The following is a 15,712-nucleotide window of genomic DNA, read 5'->3' as shown; positions in this document are numbered from 1 at the left end:
CTTTGTTATACTTTTAATCATCCATGAATGTGATTTACTCACTTGCCATTGCATAATGGCTACACCTTTCAAATAATAAGCTCCTATCCACCGGATCCAAAGCTTATTTGCCTTCATGTGTAAGTTCCAAAGCAGTTTGATCATTGTTAATAATAATAAAACTTACTTATTAATAATAATTATTATTATTATTATAATTGATATAAGATCAAAATGGATCATTGGTCCAAAAAAAAAAAAGATCAAAATGGATCACTTAGTCATGAATAATAATTATTATAATTGATAAAAATGAACATTATTATTCTTAATTAAGATGGATCACTTACTTATTATTAATAATAATTATAATTGATAATAAGATCAAATGCATCACTTCCTTATTAATAATAATTATTATAATTTTGATAATAAAATAAACAAATCATATTAATTACTACGACAAAAATTTAATTATTTTACTAGACAAAAATAAATATCATTAATAAAAAATAAAAATATGACAACAATTCTTGATAAAATCGTAATTCTGCTATTTACTATTTTGTCCCTACAATAATTAAAAATATATAATAAAAGTATTAATAAATATAATAATTATAATATTACTATTTGGTCCCTACAATAAAAAATAATAATTATAATAATAATAATTATAATAATTATAATTATAATAATAATAATTATAATAATAATAATAATAATATAATATTGACTCACCATTATTAATAATAATAATAATAATAATAATAATAATAATAATAACAACATATATAATAAATAATAATTCCATAATTTATTTTTAAAACAATTTCGACCTAATTGATTAAATATCCCTACGAATAAAAAAAAAGCTTATCTCTTTTCCCAGTTGAAAAAATCATTGTTTTTAATATAAATTAAAAATTTATGTTTAGGTAATATGTAATAATAATAATAATAATAATAATAATAATAATAATAATAATAATAATAATAATAATAATAATAACAATAAATTAAAAGAATATAATTATACATTACAAGATTTTTAATAATTTTTAGAATTAATATTTAAAATAATCATAAAAATAATTTAATTTCAATTTATTTCTATAATTTTTTATTTCTTTTATTTTATGTCTATTCAATAACATCCAATTTATTGAAATTTATAAATAAAAATGTAGGAAAGATGAGAAAGAATATATAGAATCGAAGAATAAAGAATGAAAGAATAAAATGAAAATCCATTTAATGTGTAAATGAATTTTGTAACTGAAGAAATGAAATTAAAGGTCGTCTTAAAATGAATAAGAGTAGTCGGTGAATAAAATTGAAAATCAATTAAATGTGCAAATAAATTTTATAACTGATGGAATAAAAGGTCTAATTAATGGTAGGTGATTATGGAATAGGAAAAATGAAATAGAATAACAGAAAAAAATAAAAAATGAGAGATTTGAATAGATTAATAATACCGTCATATTTAATATTTTTTTAATATATTTTATTAGAGATTAAAAAATAAATAATATTACACAAATAACATATAAAAATAGTAATCTTATGATATATTTTTTAAATGATTTTTTTTTAGTTTTTACAACATTTTTGATAAAGAGATAGAGATAAAAAAAACTGAAAGTTACATATAAAAATCAGTTTTGACAAATATAAAGTAAAAAATATCATGTTCATTTTACTTTTTATAAAAAAATATTAATATTACTTTTTATTAAAAGTTAATTGTAATGTAATATCTTATTATCTAACTTTTTTAATCAAAATAAAAAAATTAATAGTGGTAGTTGATTATATATAAACATTAAAGAAAAAAAAACAGCATTTTTAGTTACTACTCAATAAAAATAAAAAATAAAAAAGCAATGCTACTCTCAAATAATTTTTTTTGTTAATTTTCATCTTTTGTTTCTATAATAAAAAATTAAAAACATGTGTTCAAATTAGAAATAATAAACAATAAACATATTTTAATTATAACGATGACAAATTAAAGTTATGCTTAAAAGTATTATTTGTAACTCTTATAATAAGTTATATTGATAGTAAAACGGTAACCCATTAAATGTTTTTGTTAACCTCTGTTCAATTTCTTTATTTATTAAAAAAATATTAAATATAAATAGGTCTTATCTACCATCACAATCCGTATGAAATTGAGATCTTCTTTTTCTTTTGTGTTGATATTTTTATTATTTTTTCTTAGTTCTCACTTATATTTTAACTGTCTTTTGATTTATGTTGCAGGCTAATGACTCTAATTTATGTTGCAGGTCCTTAACTCAATTTAATCTATGTATCAATTATTTAAACATTTTGTCAATAGTTTTATGTAATAATTTGTTTTTAGAATCAATATAATATTTCGTTATTTACTTTTATAATTTCCTCTTCTTTTTACTGTTTATTTAAATATAATTATTTTTGTTATGTGGATGAAAAAAGAGGATAAAGAAAATTCTTATTGTTTCTACTTTTATATCCTTCCTATTTAAAAATCTTGAGAAAAATAGTAGCTCATGTAAGTATAATTTTAAAAGTAATCTTTAAGAAATGTGTAATTGATTTAAATTTATTTATTTAATTATTATAGATTTTCAATAAACAAAATTATTTATTTGAGCTTAGTATTAAAATGGGAATTGTAAGAGTAAGGTGGGTCTTGATGGAATGTTTAGCTTGATATAGATTGAAAAAACTAAATAAATTGGTCATTTGAAAATAAAATTAGTAGAATTTGATCTCTATAGAATTCAATTAAATTTTTTTTTATTTGTTATATCATCTCACATCATATTGATTATTGGTGTAGTAACAACCTTAGAATAAATATTTTATAAATAATAATATTAGAATTTTTAATTAAACATAAGATTGAAATATACGACTTTTACCATATCAATTAGATTATTATTTTTGTTTAATTTCCTTCTCCCACTTATGATTTCTAAATCTTATGACAACCTTAAAAAAATAACTATATCTCTAATGTTGCTAGGTCATTGTATTAGTATTTTTAACATTTTCTTTTTTTAACTAATAAATTAATATTTTAATTTTATAGATTAAAATTAGTTTTAATAAAAATAATATTAATTGAAAACTCTATATTGAATCATCATTAAAAAAATGTTTAATCGAATCATCAATGTTTTAAATTTAGTAATAATTATAAATTTAAAATATTGAATATTTTCCTTAATTGGCGTTTCTTAATGATTAATTGTTTTTATCTCTCTTATGTATTGAATATGTGTCACATTTTTCGCATAATACAATTTTACAACACTATTATTTTATAAATTATAATATTAGAATTTTTAATTTGATTATTGACAATTGTTTAAAGATAAAAAGAATAATTATAGAGCACCATTGTCCTATAAATTTAAGAGTATTATATAATATTTCATTTTAAGAAAATGGTCTTACAATATTTCATTGTTAAATACTTAAATGTCTCATTTTTTCAATTATTCATTAATTAATTTTATAAACTTAAATATTATAATTTTAAATTGATTATAATTTAATGACATCTATTCATTACATCATTATAAAACTTTTAAAATGAACCATCATTACTTCAAAATTAATAATAATAATAATAATAATAATAATAATAATAATAATAATAATAATAATAATAATAATAATAATAATAATAATAATAATAATAATAATAATAATATAAATATCTTTTTAAAATATACTTTTTTTAGATATTATAGTCATAATAATAAATATAATAACAATATTTTAAAGTGTAAAATTTTATATAGACTGAAAGTAATATATTATTTGACAACCGCGCAACGCGCGGGTTATATACTAGTAAAAATATTACTTTTTTGTTCTGTTGGTTCAAATATACAAGTTTTTGTTTTTATTTTTTATTATTTGCTTTAATTACTGTAAAATTAATTTTTATAATTATAATTATACTAAGTATCTTATTTGATTTTAATCGTCAAAATCAAAATTAAGAAAATATTACAATAATCACTTTTAAATTTCATATTAAAAAAATGTAAAAAAAGAACATATATATTTAAATTTGAGTCTGTATAAGCTGATCTCGGTGCTATATTTTTTATTGTCGGTCCAAGTTAAATAAATTATCTGCACCTTCTAGACATATCTCCTATATTATTGAAATAATTTCTGTGAAAAAATATTAATCTTAAATATATGTTTGGTAAGTTTTTGATATTCATGAGAATTTATTATAAAATTTATGTAAAATAAAAATAGAATAATATAATAAAACAGAAACAAATATGTAATTATGATAGTTACATTCTAAACTTAAAAATAAAAATTGTTCATCCATAAAACACAGGAATATATAAGAAAATTTATATGAAAATATTATTCTTCTAATTAAATAAGAAATTTATAAATAGTTTTGAAAATTCATATCAAACATAAAGATGTTTGATTTTCAATATACTAAAGAAAGAAAAACATTCCTAAAACATTACATTATGGTCTCAAGTCGATTAAAAAGCACAAAGAGGGAAGGTCTGGTAGAAAAGCAAGAAGTTATTACATTTTCGATACATAAGTTCTTTATTCCTTACATCGTAGAGTACCTTACGAGGATACCATGACAATCTCCTAGATCAATCCAACGGTTGATCACATACCACACTATTTCATACATATGCAGTTACCAACCATTTCTCCTATTTAGAGAGTCAAACGCGCCACTTCACAGATATTTAAATGTTTTCACGATAAAACTTCACTGCTCACTCTCTTACTGACTTGAGCGTTGGAGTGCTAACATTGCAAGTCAATCCCCCTCTCCACCCCACTGGAAGTCACGAACCGCCGCAATAAACATTGAATTCATCCTCTCCAATCATCATCTAGTTCCAGATCACAAAATTGGCATCGTCTATGGGAATCTACTTCTGATTCCTCCAATCTCCATGATGTCACTTTTCCCGATTCATCCGAGTCGCCTCCGTTGAAATCCATATCTCCTTCAATCTAAGCGCATATATCCATTCCACGACCAATTATGTCTGTGTCATTTTGTCGAAATTTGAAAATTCTCCTGTAAAAAAAATGGATTCCCTTCCTAGCTTTTTAAGATTCCCCTGTTTCCCCCCTCATTAAACCCACTCATCAAAAACATTGATGTGATAATGACATGTTGTAATATTTTTGCATTTTCCATTTAAATTTTTAACATGTGGTAATTTAACCTCATGAAAATGACCAAACTAACCCTAATTGAAACTTATTAACTATTTTAATAACTTAACCCGGTTTAAAATGGAAAACCCTAATTTCGGAAAACTGTTTCCTTCTTTTTCGTTTTACTCCTTCCTCAAAAACCTTCATTTGTTCTTCTTTGCTGACACAGCATTCACACCTTTCTTTCTAACATTTATTTTTTCATTTCTTTTGACATTGGGAACATGTTTTGTATTTTAGCGCAACAAGGACAAGTTTTGGTATAAAAAGATACGACTTGTATAATATTGTTTACTTTCCAATGGTCCCAATTGATGTGCATTAAAATGTATAATTGGTTAGGTTTCTAGTGGTCCCAATTGTTTAATGCTCAGGTTTTGAAATTTTTCGTTTTCACCGTGTGTGTGGGGGGGGGGGGGGGTAAATTTTGTTTTGCTTCATTAAAGTATGAATGTTAAACTTGAAACCATTGTTTAACCGTTGGTTATATCTATAATTGCATACATGATTCTATTTAGTGTAATATTTCATCGTGGGGGGCACTTTATTCATGATAAACACATGTTTTATAGGGGAGGGAATGAAACCATTGTAGAAGGTCAAGACAGTTATGGGTGTTGTTTTTTCCATACTCTTAGTTTAGTTAAAGAGTGAGGTTATGATGGATTTAGGCTTTGGAGAAAATTTCCAGGACTTGATGAAGGGTTTCCACAATTCATTGATGATGTAAAAGATGAAACGATTTCTAAACATAGCCTTGATGCTGAATGAATCCACTGAAGACATGGTCATATATGCGTTGAACATGATGTTAAAGACATGCTAGCAAGGTTTTGAGGCCTAATGTTGAATAACTCACTAAAGGTAGTGATGATGATGTTAGAGGCGTTAAGTTTGATGATAATGTAGAAGAAATAACTTGTGAAAGAAATGAAGGATTTGTGAAAGTTATAGTGGAAAGACCAACTCATGGTAATAAGGTTGAGGGAAATGGCAAGTCACTAAGATTCAAACTGAAGGGCAACAAAAATCCAAAGATAAAATCCCCATCCAAAATGAATATTTTTGTTCAAGGTAATGGTCTTCAATTTGTAGTGGATCTTGGGAACAAAACTTTTTCATGTTGCTTTTGGGACCTAATAGGGATTCCTTGTAGACATGTTGTGTCTGCTTTGCATTATAAAAATTTGAATCCAGAATTATTTGTTGATTTTTGTCATATGAGGGATGATTATAAAAAGTGTTTTGAAACCAATGTAATTCCCATCAATGGTATGGACATGTTGCTAATTGTGGATATTGAAGATATGTCACCACCAGAGTATAATATGGGTCTAGGTAGGCGTAAGAAATTGATGTTTAGGGAGCATGATGAAACAGGGTCAAGGATGAAGAGGCCTGGGATGGCATATAGAAGCATTAAGTGTGACAAATTTGGCCATAATTTAAAGAAATTCCAGAGCAAGAAACAAGACCCTAATGCATTAAAAAGAAGGGTAACTTTACAAATTTATGACTGTGTAATCTATTTGTTGCAAACAGTATATTCTCATTTATTATGCTTGAATTCCAATCTAACAATGTGTATTCTATTTTGTTGGAAACTGACTATGTATAGAGGAAAACCCTAAGAACCAATGGTAAAAATGAATGGGTGTCAAAAAAGCCTGCTATTGAAGAAAGGCCTGCTACAGTTGAAGTTCAACCTTCCCAAGATCCACAATCTCAAGATATATATGTTGAAGTTCAACCTTCACAAGAGACACAGTCCCAAGTCTGTAATCCCACACCTGTTGTTGACTGAGGAACTCTCAAGCCAAACTCTCAAAGGAAGGTGAAGAAGAAACCATTTGAGAAGAAGAATCCATTTGAGAAGAAAAACAAACTTAAGAAGAAGAAACCTCAAGCACCTAAGAGGAGTAGGGATAGACTGAAAACTGTTTGGAGGTAAAAAAATGTTGGCCCATGATCAACTACAGTTAAATCATTGGAAAATGACAATGCATTTGATGAATCTCATGTGCCTACCCATGAAGACCTAAAATTAGGGACTTGTGTGCGCAAAATGAGGCCATGGGATGAAATGTCTAGGCAACTGTCTCAGTAATTCCTAGTTTACTAATTTGCAATGTAATTCTTAATTTGAAATAATTTGTTATGCATAATATGTGTAATTTAAGAACAGTTTTGTAATGCACATTATGTCTTAAATTTAGAACATCTTTGTTATGCATAATATGTGCTCATTTTGAAATATCTTTGTAATGCATAATATATATTCATTTAGGGAAGGTGTATGAGATCAATTTACTGCTATAGAAAAATTATGTTATGGAACATACCTGCTATCAATTTACTCATTTTGGATCAATTTAGGGTCATGGAACATACTTTCTACATAAAAATTAGTGTCAATTATGCCCAACTTTTGTCCAAATAATGTCAAAATTATTTTCTAATTATGTCCAACTTAAAATACTACACGATTTTGGAACACAAGTTTGCAGTTGTGGGGGATCGAACCGTGGTCCTCCCTATTAAGTTCAGCACCAATCACCACTGAACCAACTAACAATTGGTAAGTTTCAACCAATTTTAAACCAACTTATTTATGTCCTAAAATACTACACATTTTTGAAACAAAACCAAATTCAACTAGAAACACACTACACAAACATGATGCCATAATATTGGTTTTCATTCATTCAATGATCAAATCACAATCTTATAAACCCAAAAGAAAATAAACCCAAGAACAAACAACTACTACTTAAAAAAACTTTATCTTCTTCCTTATGCTCTCAAAATTATGCTTCATCTCTTCCATCTCTTTTGAACACAGCTGAGTTCCAAACTCTTTTTCAAAGTCTTTCCCAAATTTGCACAAGTGCTCTATCATCATCTCACACATATTGTATTCATTATCACTTTTTTGGAGTTGAATCTATTTCATTTACCCCCAAATAAATTCATCATCCTAATGGAATAACTCACATTCTTCTTCTTTACCCCAATAGTTACACTTCCAATATTTTCTCCTTGGATTGACACTATATTTTGAAACAAACATATTCATAGAGAGATTATGTCCATATTTAGGAGTGATTCTTCCATTTAATGAAATGACTGTCTTGGAACTTATTGACTTTTTCATTTTTGAAGGTGGAATGGCACAAGGAAGATTGGACTTTGAAGCTTATACCATAATGGCTTATGAAAATTGTTGTGAAAAACGATGTCAAGAACAAAATATAATAGGAATTAGGGAGGATAAGAAGAACACAAGAATTGGTTATAACTGATATTCTTTTACTTTCTCTTAAAACAAGATTACAAGTTTACAAGAATAACAAATAACCTCTCTCACCCTAAATTAGGATTTGCAGATTAACAATGATGAGAGACTAGTATGCTATTTATAATAAAATCTAACATACTAACTAATGAGATTTTTCCACAAGGCCCATTACACAAGCCAACTTAATAAACAAGCTAACTTAACAAATTAAGGTTTAAACACTAAAACCTAATTTAACATGCTAACAACCCTAGCATCTTCGACACAAGCATGTGAACAACCTTCGACTTCATGCTTAATCCTGTCGAACCAAGAAGCTATCCTTCGATCATACTAGAGTTTGATCCAATATCTCACAAAAATAATTAAGATGGGATGGATAAGGTGAAATGGTGTAAAAGAATGAAGGAGTTATTCATATACTAGGGTTTTTCAATTTAATTTGGTTAAGTTTCAACTAGGGTTAGTTTGGTCATTTCCATAGAGTTAAATTGTCACATGTTAAAAATTTAAATGAAAAATGTTAAGTAGGAATGGGATTTGCTTTCGCAATGAAGTGTGAAATGTGAATAATACGGTTTGGAAGTGGTCTTTTATAGGAGAAATTATTCATCTCATTTGTAGCTTTTACGAATTTAACAAAGATCCTTTGTTATTTCTTTCGTAATTCTAATTGATTTGTAAATTCTTTTGTTGACGGATTAACCCCGTTTCTGTGTAATCGGATTATGAGAACATTTAGTTCTCCGTTATAATGAAATCTTGCAGGGAAAAAAAATTGTGATGAGTGAGTTTAATAAGGGGAAAAAAAATGTAAAATTAATTTTGGTCAACGCACAGCAAGTCTTCAAACATAATGGAAATCGTTAGGCTACCATATCTCTTTAACAAGTTAACGCAATTATTAAAAGACTATAGTAACAATAACACTACTTTATTTCTTTTAGTTAGATACAAAATGTTGTTTGCTCCATGTGAAACATAAAACCAACATGTTAAATTAATCTTTCATATATGGACGATGCTTCATTGAGACAAAATTTTATAGTTGGGTTTTGTTTTCCCACGTGATTTGGAAACTAATGTTAGTTACACATTTTATATCCATAGAACGAACAAAATCTTTATCTAATTTTATTATATTTTATGATCTTCCTCGATAAACAAATCTTAAATATATTTACATTCAACTTTTTTAAATATATTAAAATGGCACCAACATTCTTTTATAGTTTTTACATATTGTTTGTAATATTCATTATGCCCTATTTTTTCACATGTAATAATAGAACCGGACTAAAGAAATGGACATATTTTCTATTATTTCTAAAGAATAAGTTCAAGTCTGAAATCACACCTATAAAACTAAAAATTAAAACGAACTCCAAAAAAAATTTCTGTTAAAAAGGATTAAAAGAACAATAAAACGTAATTACAAAATTCCAAAACTTTACTTTTCTATACTTTTGACTATAAAAATTTCAGAAATAATTCAAAATTAAATTCAATGCTACTAAAAAATCCCTAACTTTTAAAAAATATCATAATCTCAAATTTAATTTACAGTTTGTCGTAAGAAAAATACTACTATCTTCGTAACAATTTATAAGAAAAATATTAACATTTTAAACTGATTAAAATAAATTCAATTAAAATGAAATTTGTTTTTTTGGAAAGATATAAAAATAATTTTAATTGATTGTTGCTTATGAAAAAAATTGAGAAAGAAAGTAAATAAAATAAAATTTATATTTAATTTTATCTTAGAAAACAAAATTTTGAATAAAATGCAAATGAAATAAAATTAATATATTTTGCTTAAAATTTGTAATAAAATAACATATATTTTTTGCTTATAAATTAGGGCATTATTTTAAACAACTCAATTTTAAACACCGAACAAACTTTCCTATAACAAACACAATTTAATCAGTAGTCTTTCTTTACTATTTTAATTTTCTTCTTTTCTCTTATTATTATATATTGTTTTTAAAAATAATAGTCACGACAGTTTTTCTTAGCACATACAAGACGTTTATCAATAATAATTTCCTCTTTTCTTTTTTAAATAGGTCAACTCGTGTGCATTACATGGTCTTTTTATTTTTATTTAGTGTACAACGGTCTACTTATTTTGTAATGTTCTAGCAACTTCTCAATCTGAGTGGGTTAATACTTTTTCTTCATTGAAATAATCATATTTTCAGTCAACTATGATTCCTTTATTTCATTAGTGTTCTCACCTTGAATATCAACATGTGTGGTACACAAAACTTTGACGGTTTCTTTTTTTCCAAATAATTTTCGACGGTTCCTAAATATACTGCCTCATGTATGACGAAATTATATAAAAAACAAATTAAACTAAGTCTTTAGATTGCATGTTTCTCACACCAAGTCCTTCAAGTTATTAGGTCAACTCACCATAAAGCCACAAACCATTCATATATATACATATACATGAAACCATTATATTTACCTATAGCATCTTGAAAATTTTAGTTTCTTCTTCATCTATATTCTTGTAGAATTAAATTTGGAACCTAGGGTTATATTGAAATATACCTAGCTATGGTTGTTATGGACAAAGTGACTCAATATTTACGTGTGTTCAACCACTTTGATGAAAATGGAGATGGAAAAATATCGCCGTCGGAGCTACGGGAATGTGTGGAAGCGATCGGAAGCAAGATGTCGAACGATGAGGCGGAAGTCGCGGTGGAGCTTCTCGACTCGGACGGGGATGGATTGGTAGGGTTGGATGATTTTGTGAGGTTTGTAGAGGGAGGTAAAGAGGAAGAGAAAGTGAAAGATTTAAGAGAGGCTTTTAAGATGTATGAAATGGAAGGGTGTGGTTTCATTACTCCAAAGAGTTTGAAGAGAATGCTTAAAAGATTGGGTGAGTGTAGGAGTGTAGAGGATTGTAAAGCTATGATTGCTAAATTTGATATTGATGGAGATGGAGTTCTTAGTTTTGATGAATTTAGGGTAATGATGCTTTAGCATAAAAATATTTGATTTCCATGTTTCTTCATTAGTATACTATATATAGTCTCACTAGTAGAAAAAATAATAGGATGAAATGTATGGTAAATATGAGTAATTAGAAAGATTCATGAGCAATTTTGTGTGTTATTTTTCATGAAATGGAAATCTACAATCACTTTTTTTCTTACATGTTCAATGTCTCTAGCAATTTGACATTATGTTTTCAAGTTGTTAAATTGGTGTCATGATGTGTCAAATTGTAAAGCGGAAGAGAACTTTTTGGTGTTCAAGGCATGTGAAAGAAAAAATCGTGAAAAAGTGTCTCATTTAATTTGGATGTCAATTTTGTATTTAATTTGGATGTCAATTTTATATTTCCTCAATTTCACAATGACTCTGATTTTATCAAATAAATTTTGTTTTAAAATAAATGTCATTCTCATTTTTCAATATAATAATTATTGTTATTTTTTAACCGTGTTATTTAATTATGAGATTAATTGTCATACACTGTCAGTGTAAAAAGTCAAACGTAATTTATGATCTGACGGTTACCATTCATTGACGGTGTAAAATTTCTTTATATTGTCCGTGTATTTCAATTAAATTCTTTAATTATTACACTCTACACTACTTCCAATACATTTTATAAGGTTAATTTAGTTAAAATACAATGTTTTATAAAAATATGATCGCATTTCTAAATCTGTGTGCAAAAATCTTAAACAACAGTCATTTTAAAACAGAATGAGTAATCTTTTTTGTTAAAAGGTAACCATTTTTAAAATAAAAAATACAAAAAAGAATCGAACACACCTAACTCCGGCACTAGGGGTGGCAAAACGGGCCGTGGCCCGCCGGGCCGGCCCGCCACCCGCCAAAAAATGGCGGGTTGGATTGGGATTTTAGGCTCGCCGCTCGCCAAAGCTTGCCCCGCAAAAACCCGCCGCCCGCCAAAACCCGCCTCTCCTCCAAAACTCACTCTTTTTTTAGTTAATTCTAGTCATTTTAATTCTTGATGGTTTATTTTATACATTTATTTATAAATATATGTAATATTTTTTTAAGTAAATTTGTTAAAAAGTTTCTTTTATAAAAAATTGTTTTAAAAAATAAGTGAAAAATTTAATTAAAAGGTAAAAAAAGCCTATTAATCTATTAAAAAAATATAAATAAAAATAGGCGGGTAAGCTCGCCGCCTGCCAACCCACCATCTTGGCAGGGCGGGCAAGACTTTTATGCCCATTTTACTTGGCGGGCATGCTCGCCCCGCTCGTTTTTTGGCGGGCATAAGGCGGCGGGCGGGGCGGCGGGCGGGGCGGGCGGCCCGTTTTGCCACCCCTATCCGGCACAATAGGTGTCAGAAAATGGCCAAAACAAAACAACAATAAAAGAAAAGGAGACTCCAAAATGAAAAATCCCCCAAGACAATACTCATAAAAAACACACAGCAAACGACATAGAAAATCAGCAAAGAATACAACTTATCAAGACTACTAAAGTTAGATCCTAACATAAGGAACATAATCACACAAAATCAAAATTTTCCAAAGGATATGAAGGGTATTCCTCCTCAAAAAAAAGTATAGTCACTCAAAATCGCTATTGACTCATAATAAATGTAGGATAATTCAAAGTCTTTGTCTGATACCATTTCTACACGAAATTCCGAATTGTTCCTCTGAACTCATTTCTTAATTCGATATTGGTTTTCTATCTTTCTTTTTTGAAGATGTATTTTAAGGTGTGGAAGAGAATTGTGATAATCCACAAAAGATTTCTTGGGGGGTTTAAAGGTGAAGTTAAAATTATTTGGATTCGTTTCTTTGGTCAGGTTATCCTTGATGGTGATTGAGGGTGGTGGCAACTGAGGAAGAAAGAACATTTCAGATAAATTTCCATGTTTGGTAATTTGAAGTCTTTGTCTAATACTTTAGTTGGAGGCTTTACAACAATGTTCATGACCTCCAAATTCTCTACGTTAACAAATTTATCTGAAAAAAATAAATCATTCTGAGACTTCCAAATAACCCAAAACAAATTATGATGTACCATTAGAATACCCCCTCTTAACCAAGCCAACACTCCTAAATTACCAAACGACTTAAAAAGATCAAATGTCCTCATTAGTAACAAAAGAACAATTCGGCCATCAAAAAATGGTACACCACAAAGTTAAACTATATTACAAGTGACAAATAAATGAGATCCCAACTTAGTGGCATCCCCATAAAGACTTCAAGTCACCCCCGCATCATGTAAAAAAACCACAGTTAGTTAAATTTCCTCTAGATGGGAACTTATCCAGAAGAAACTACGAATAAAAAATAACCATCTTGGAAGAAGTCTAACTCACCCAGATAGAAGAAAAAGTATGATCCTTCATATTAAAGGGAAAAAGTAGGGCAAAAGTAATTCTTAATTATGGAGCTATACAGTGAAGCAATCAAATAAACCTCTTTCTTCCTTAGTTGCCACCACCATCAATCACTACCAAGGGATAACCTGACCAAAGAACAGATCCAAGGAATTTTAACTTCACATTTCACCCCAAAGAAACCTTATGTGGATTATCACAATTCTCTTACACGCCTTAAAATACTTCTTCAAAAAAGAAAGATAGAAAACCAATATAGAATTAAGAAATGAGTTTAGAAGAACCAGTCTTCCATCCAAACTAACATACATATGCCGCTAGGTAACCAATCTTCTAGATATAAAATTGATCAAAGGTTCTCGAGAGGACTTAGAATGAGGATTAACACCCAATGGAATACCATGATAATTAAAGGGGAGATGATTAAATCTCTAATGGAGTAACTCACTGTTAAAACCATGAAATTAGGGTCCATATTAACACCAATAAGGAACATCTTTGCAAAATTGACACGAAGACCCGATGCTAGTTCGAAATCTCGAAAGATAGCTTTAATTAGCCAGAGATTCTCCATCAATGCTTTAGCCAGAATAGGAGTATCATCAACCTACTAAAAGTGAGAGAATACCAAATAAGAAGACCTAACTCCGAACCCATAAAACAGATTCAACTCTAAAGTCGTAGCAAACATCCCACATAGGCCTTAAACCACTAGTAAGAAAATGAATTTAAGGGAAGGTATCACATTTGTTAAAAATTGTTGACAATATCTTAAAAGGATGTCGGTGGGTGAGTTTTTGGGTGCCAAGGGACATGTTCATATCTAGGTTCATCCTACTATTGCATATGAAAAAATAGAAGTGTGGACTAAGTAGAGAAGGAGGTGTAAAAACTTTGGCTAGGCCATCCAAAAAGAGACGTCGGGCGAGAAGCGTCTTACGGATCCTACTACTCCTAAAACCTGAATGTGGTAAATGGTCATGTCCACCTCATTTAAACTTGCGACTGCCAAAATACGCCAAAAACTAAGGTGGGTGGACAAAATAGAATAAAGTATCGAAAATCTTAACCTAGCTCATTAAAATAGTGAGTGAAACATGTATGTTTGATGAATCCGTTTTGTTTTATCACCTTTAAGGGTCTGTTTGGTAAAAATAGCGGTTGACTGATAAGCTAGCTTATAGCTTATAGTTGATGGCTGGTGACGGATAGCTTGTAGCTTATGGCTGATGGTTGAGACTGATAACTGATAAGCTAATTGAAGTGTTTGGTAAAATTAGTTGTTCAAGTAACTTATAAATGTAAAATGACATAAAAGATATTTAATAAATAATTATTTAATTTGACATTAAAATAAATTATAAAGGATAAAAATGAGGTTATGCTAAAATAATAAGGATAGAAAAGAAAGAAAAAAACGATAAGCTATAAACTAAATTGCTATTTGAAATAGCGTCAGAAAAATAAGCTATAAGCTAGTGATAAAAAGTATTACCAAACAGGTCTAAACTATCATATGAGCTTATAAGTTATAAACTATAAGACATAAGCTCAAAATTATGTCTTATCAAACAGAGGCTATGTGAGTTTAGTTTATAAATAACAAAAATCTAAAAATATAAATGAATTGTTATTCAAAATTAAAAATTCATTTAAATTTTTTAACCGAATAAAAATTAGTGTATAAAAAACAGCAAAAATTGGTGGAATGGTTATTTATCATGTCTTTAAAATGGTTGTCTAAGTGTCAACTGGTACACTGCGTTGATTTTGTCAAAGAGTAATGTGGAACATGAGCATTAAATGTAGTCCCGTCATTGAAACGTTTCGTTGTTTTC

At 28.1% G+C, this 15,712-nt stretch overlaps 1 protein-coding gene across 1 annotated transcript; it reads left to right on the top strand.

Annotated features, from left to right (window-relative positions):
• The first annotated feature begins 11,000 nt into the window (after nt 1-11,000).
• On the top strand, nt 11,001-11,633 carry LOC131647444 (putative calcium-binding protein CML19). Its single transcript, XM_058917333.1, has one exon. The coding sequence runs from the start codon at nt 11,081-11,083 to the stop codon at nt 11,510-11,512; it is 432 nt and encodes a 143-aa protein (XP_058773316.1). The 5' UTR covers nt 11,001-11,080; the 3' UTR covers nt 11,513-11,633.
• Nucleotides 11,634-15,712: the final 4,079 nt, after the last annotated feature.

This window comes from Vicia villosa, linkage group LG2, assembly GCF_029867415.1.
Source record: "Vicia villosa cultivar HV-30 ecotype Madison, WI linkage group LG2, Vvil1.0, whole genome shotgun sequence".
Classification (NCBI taxonomy): Eukaryota; Viridiplantae; Streptophyta; class Magnoliopsida; order Fabales; family Fabaceae; genus Vicia; species Vicia villosa.
The sequence above is the reverse complement of the archived record's forward strand: the minus strand, read 5'-3'. Positions and strand labels throughout refer to the sequence as shown.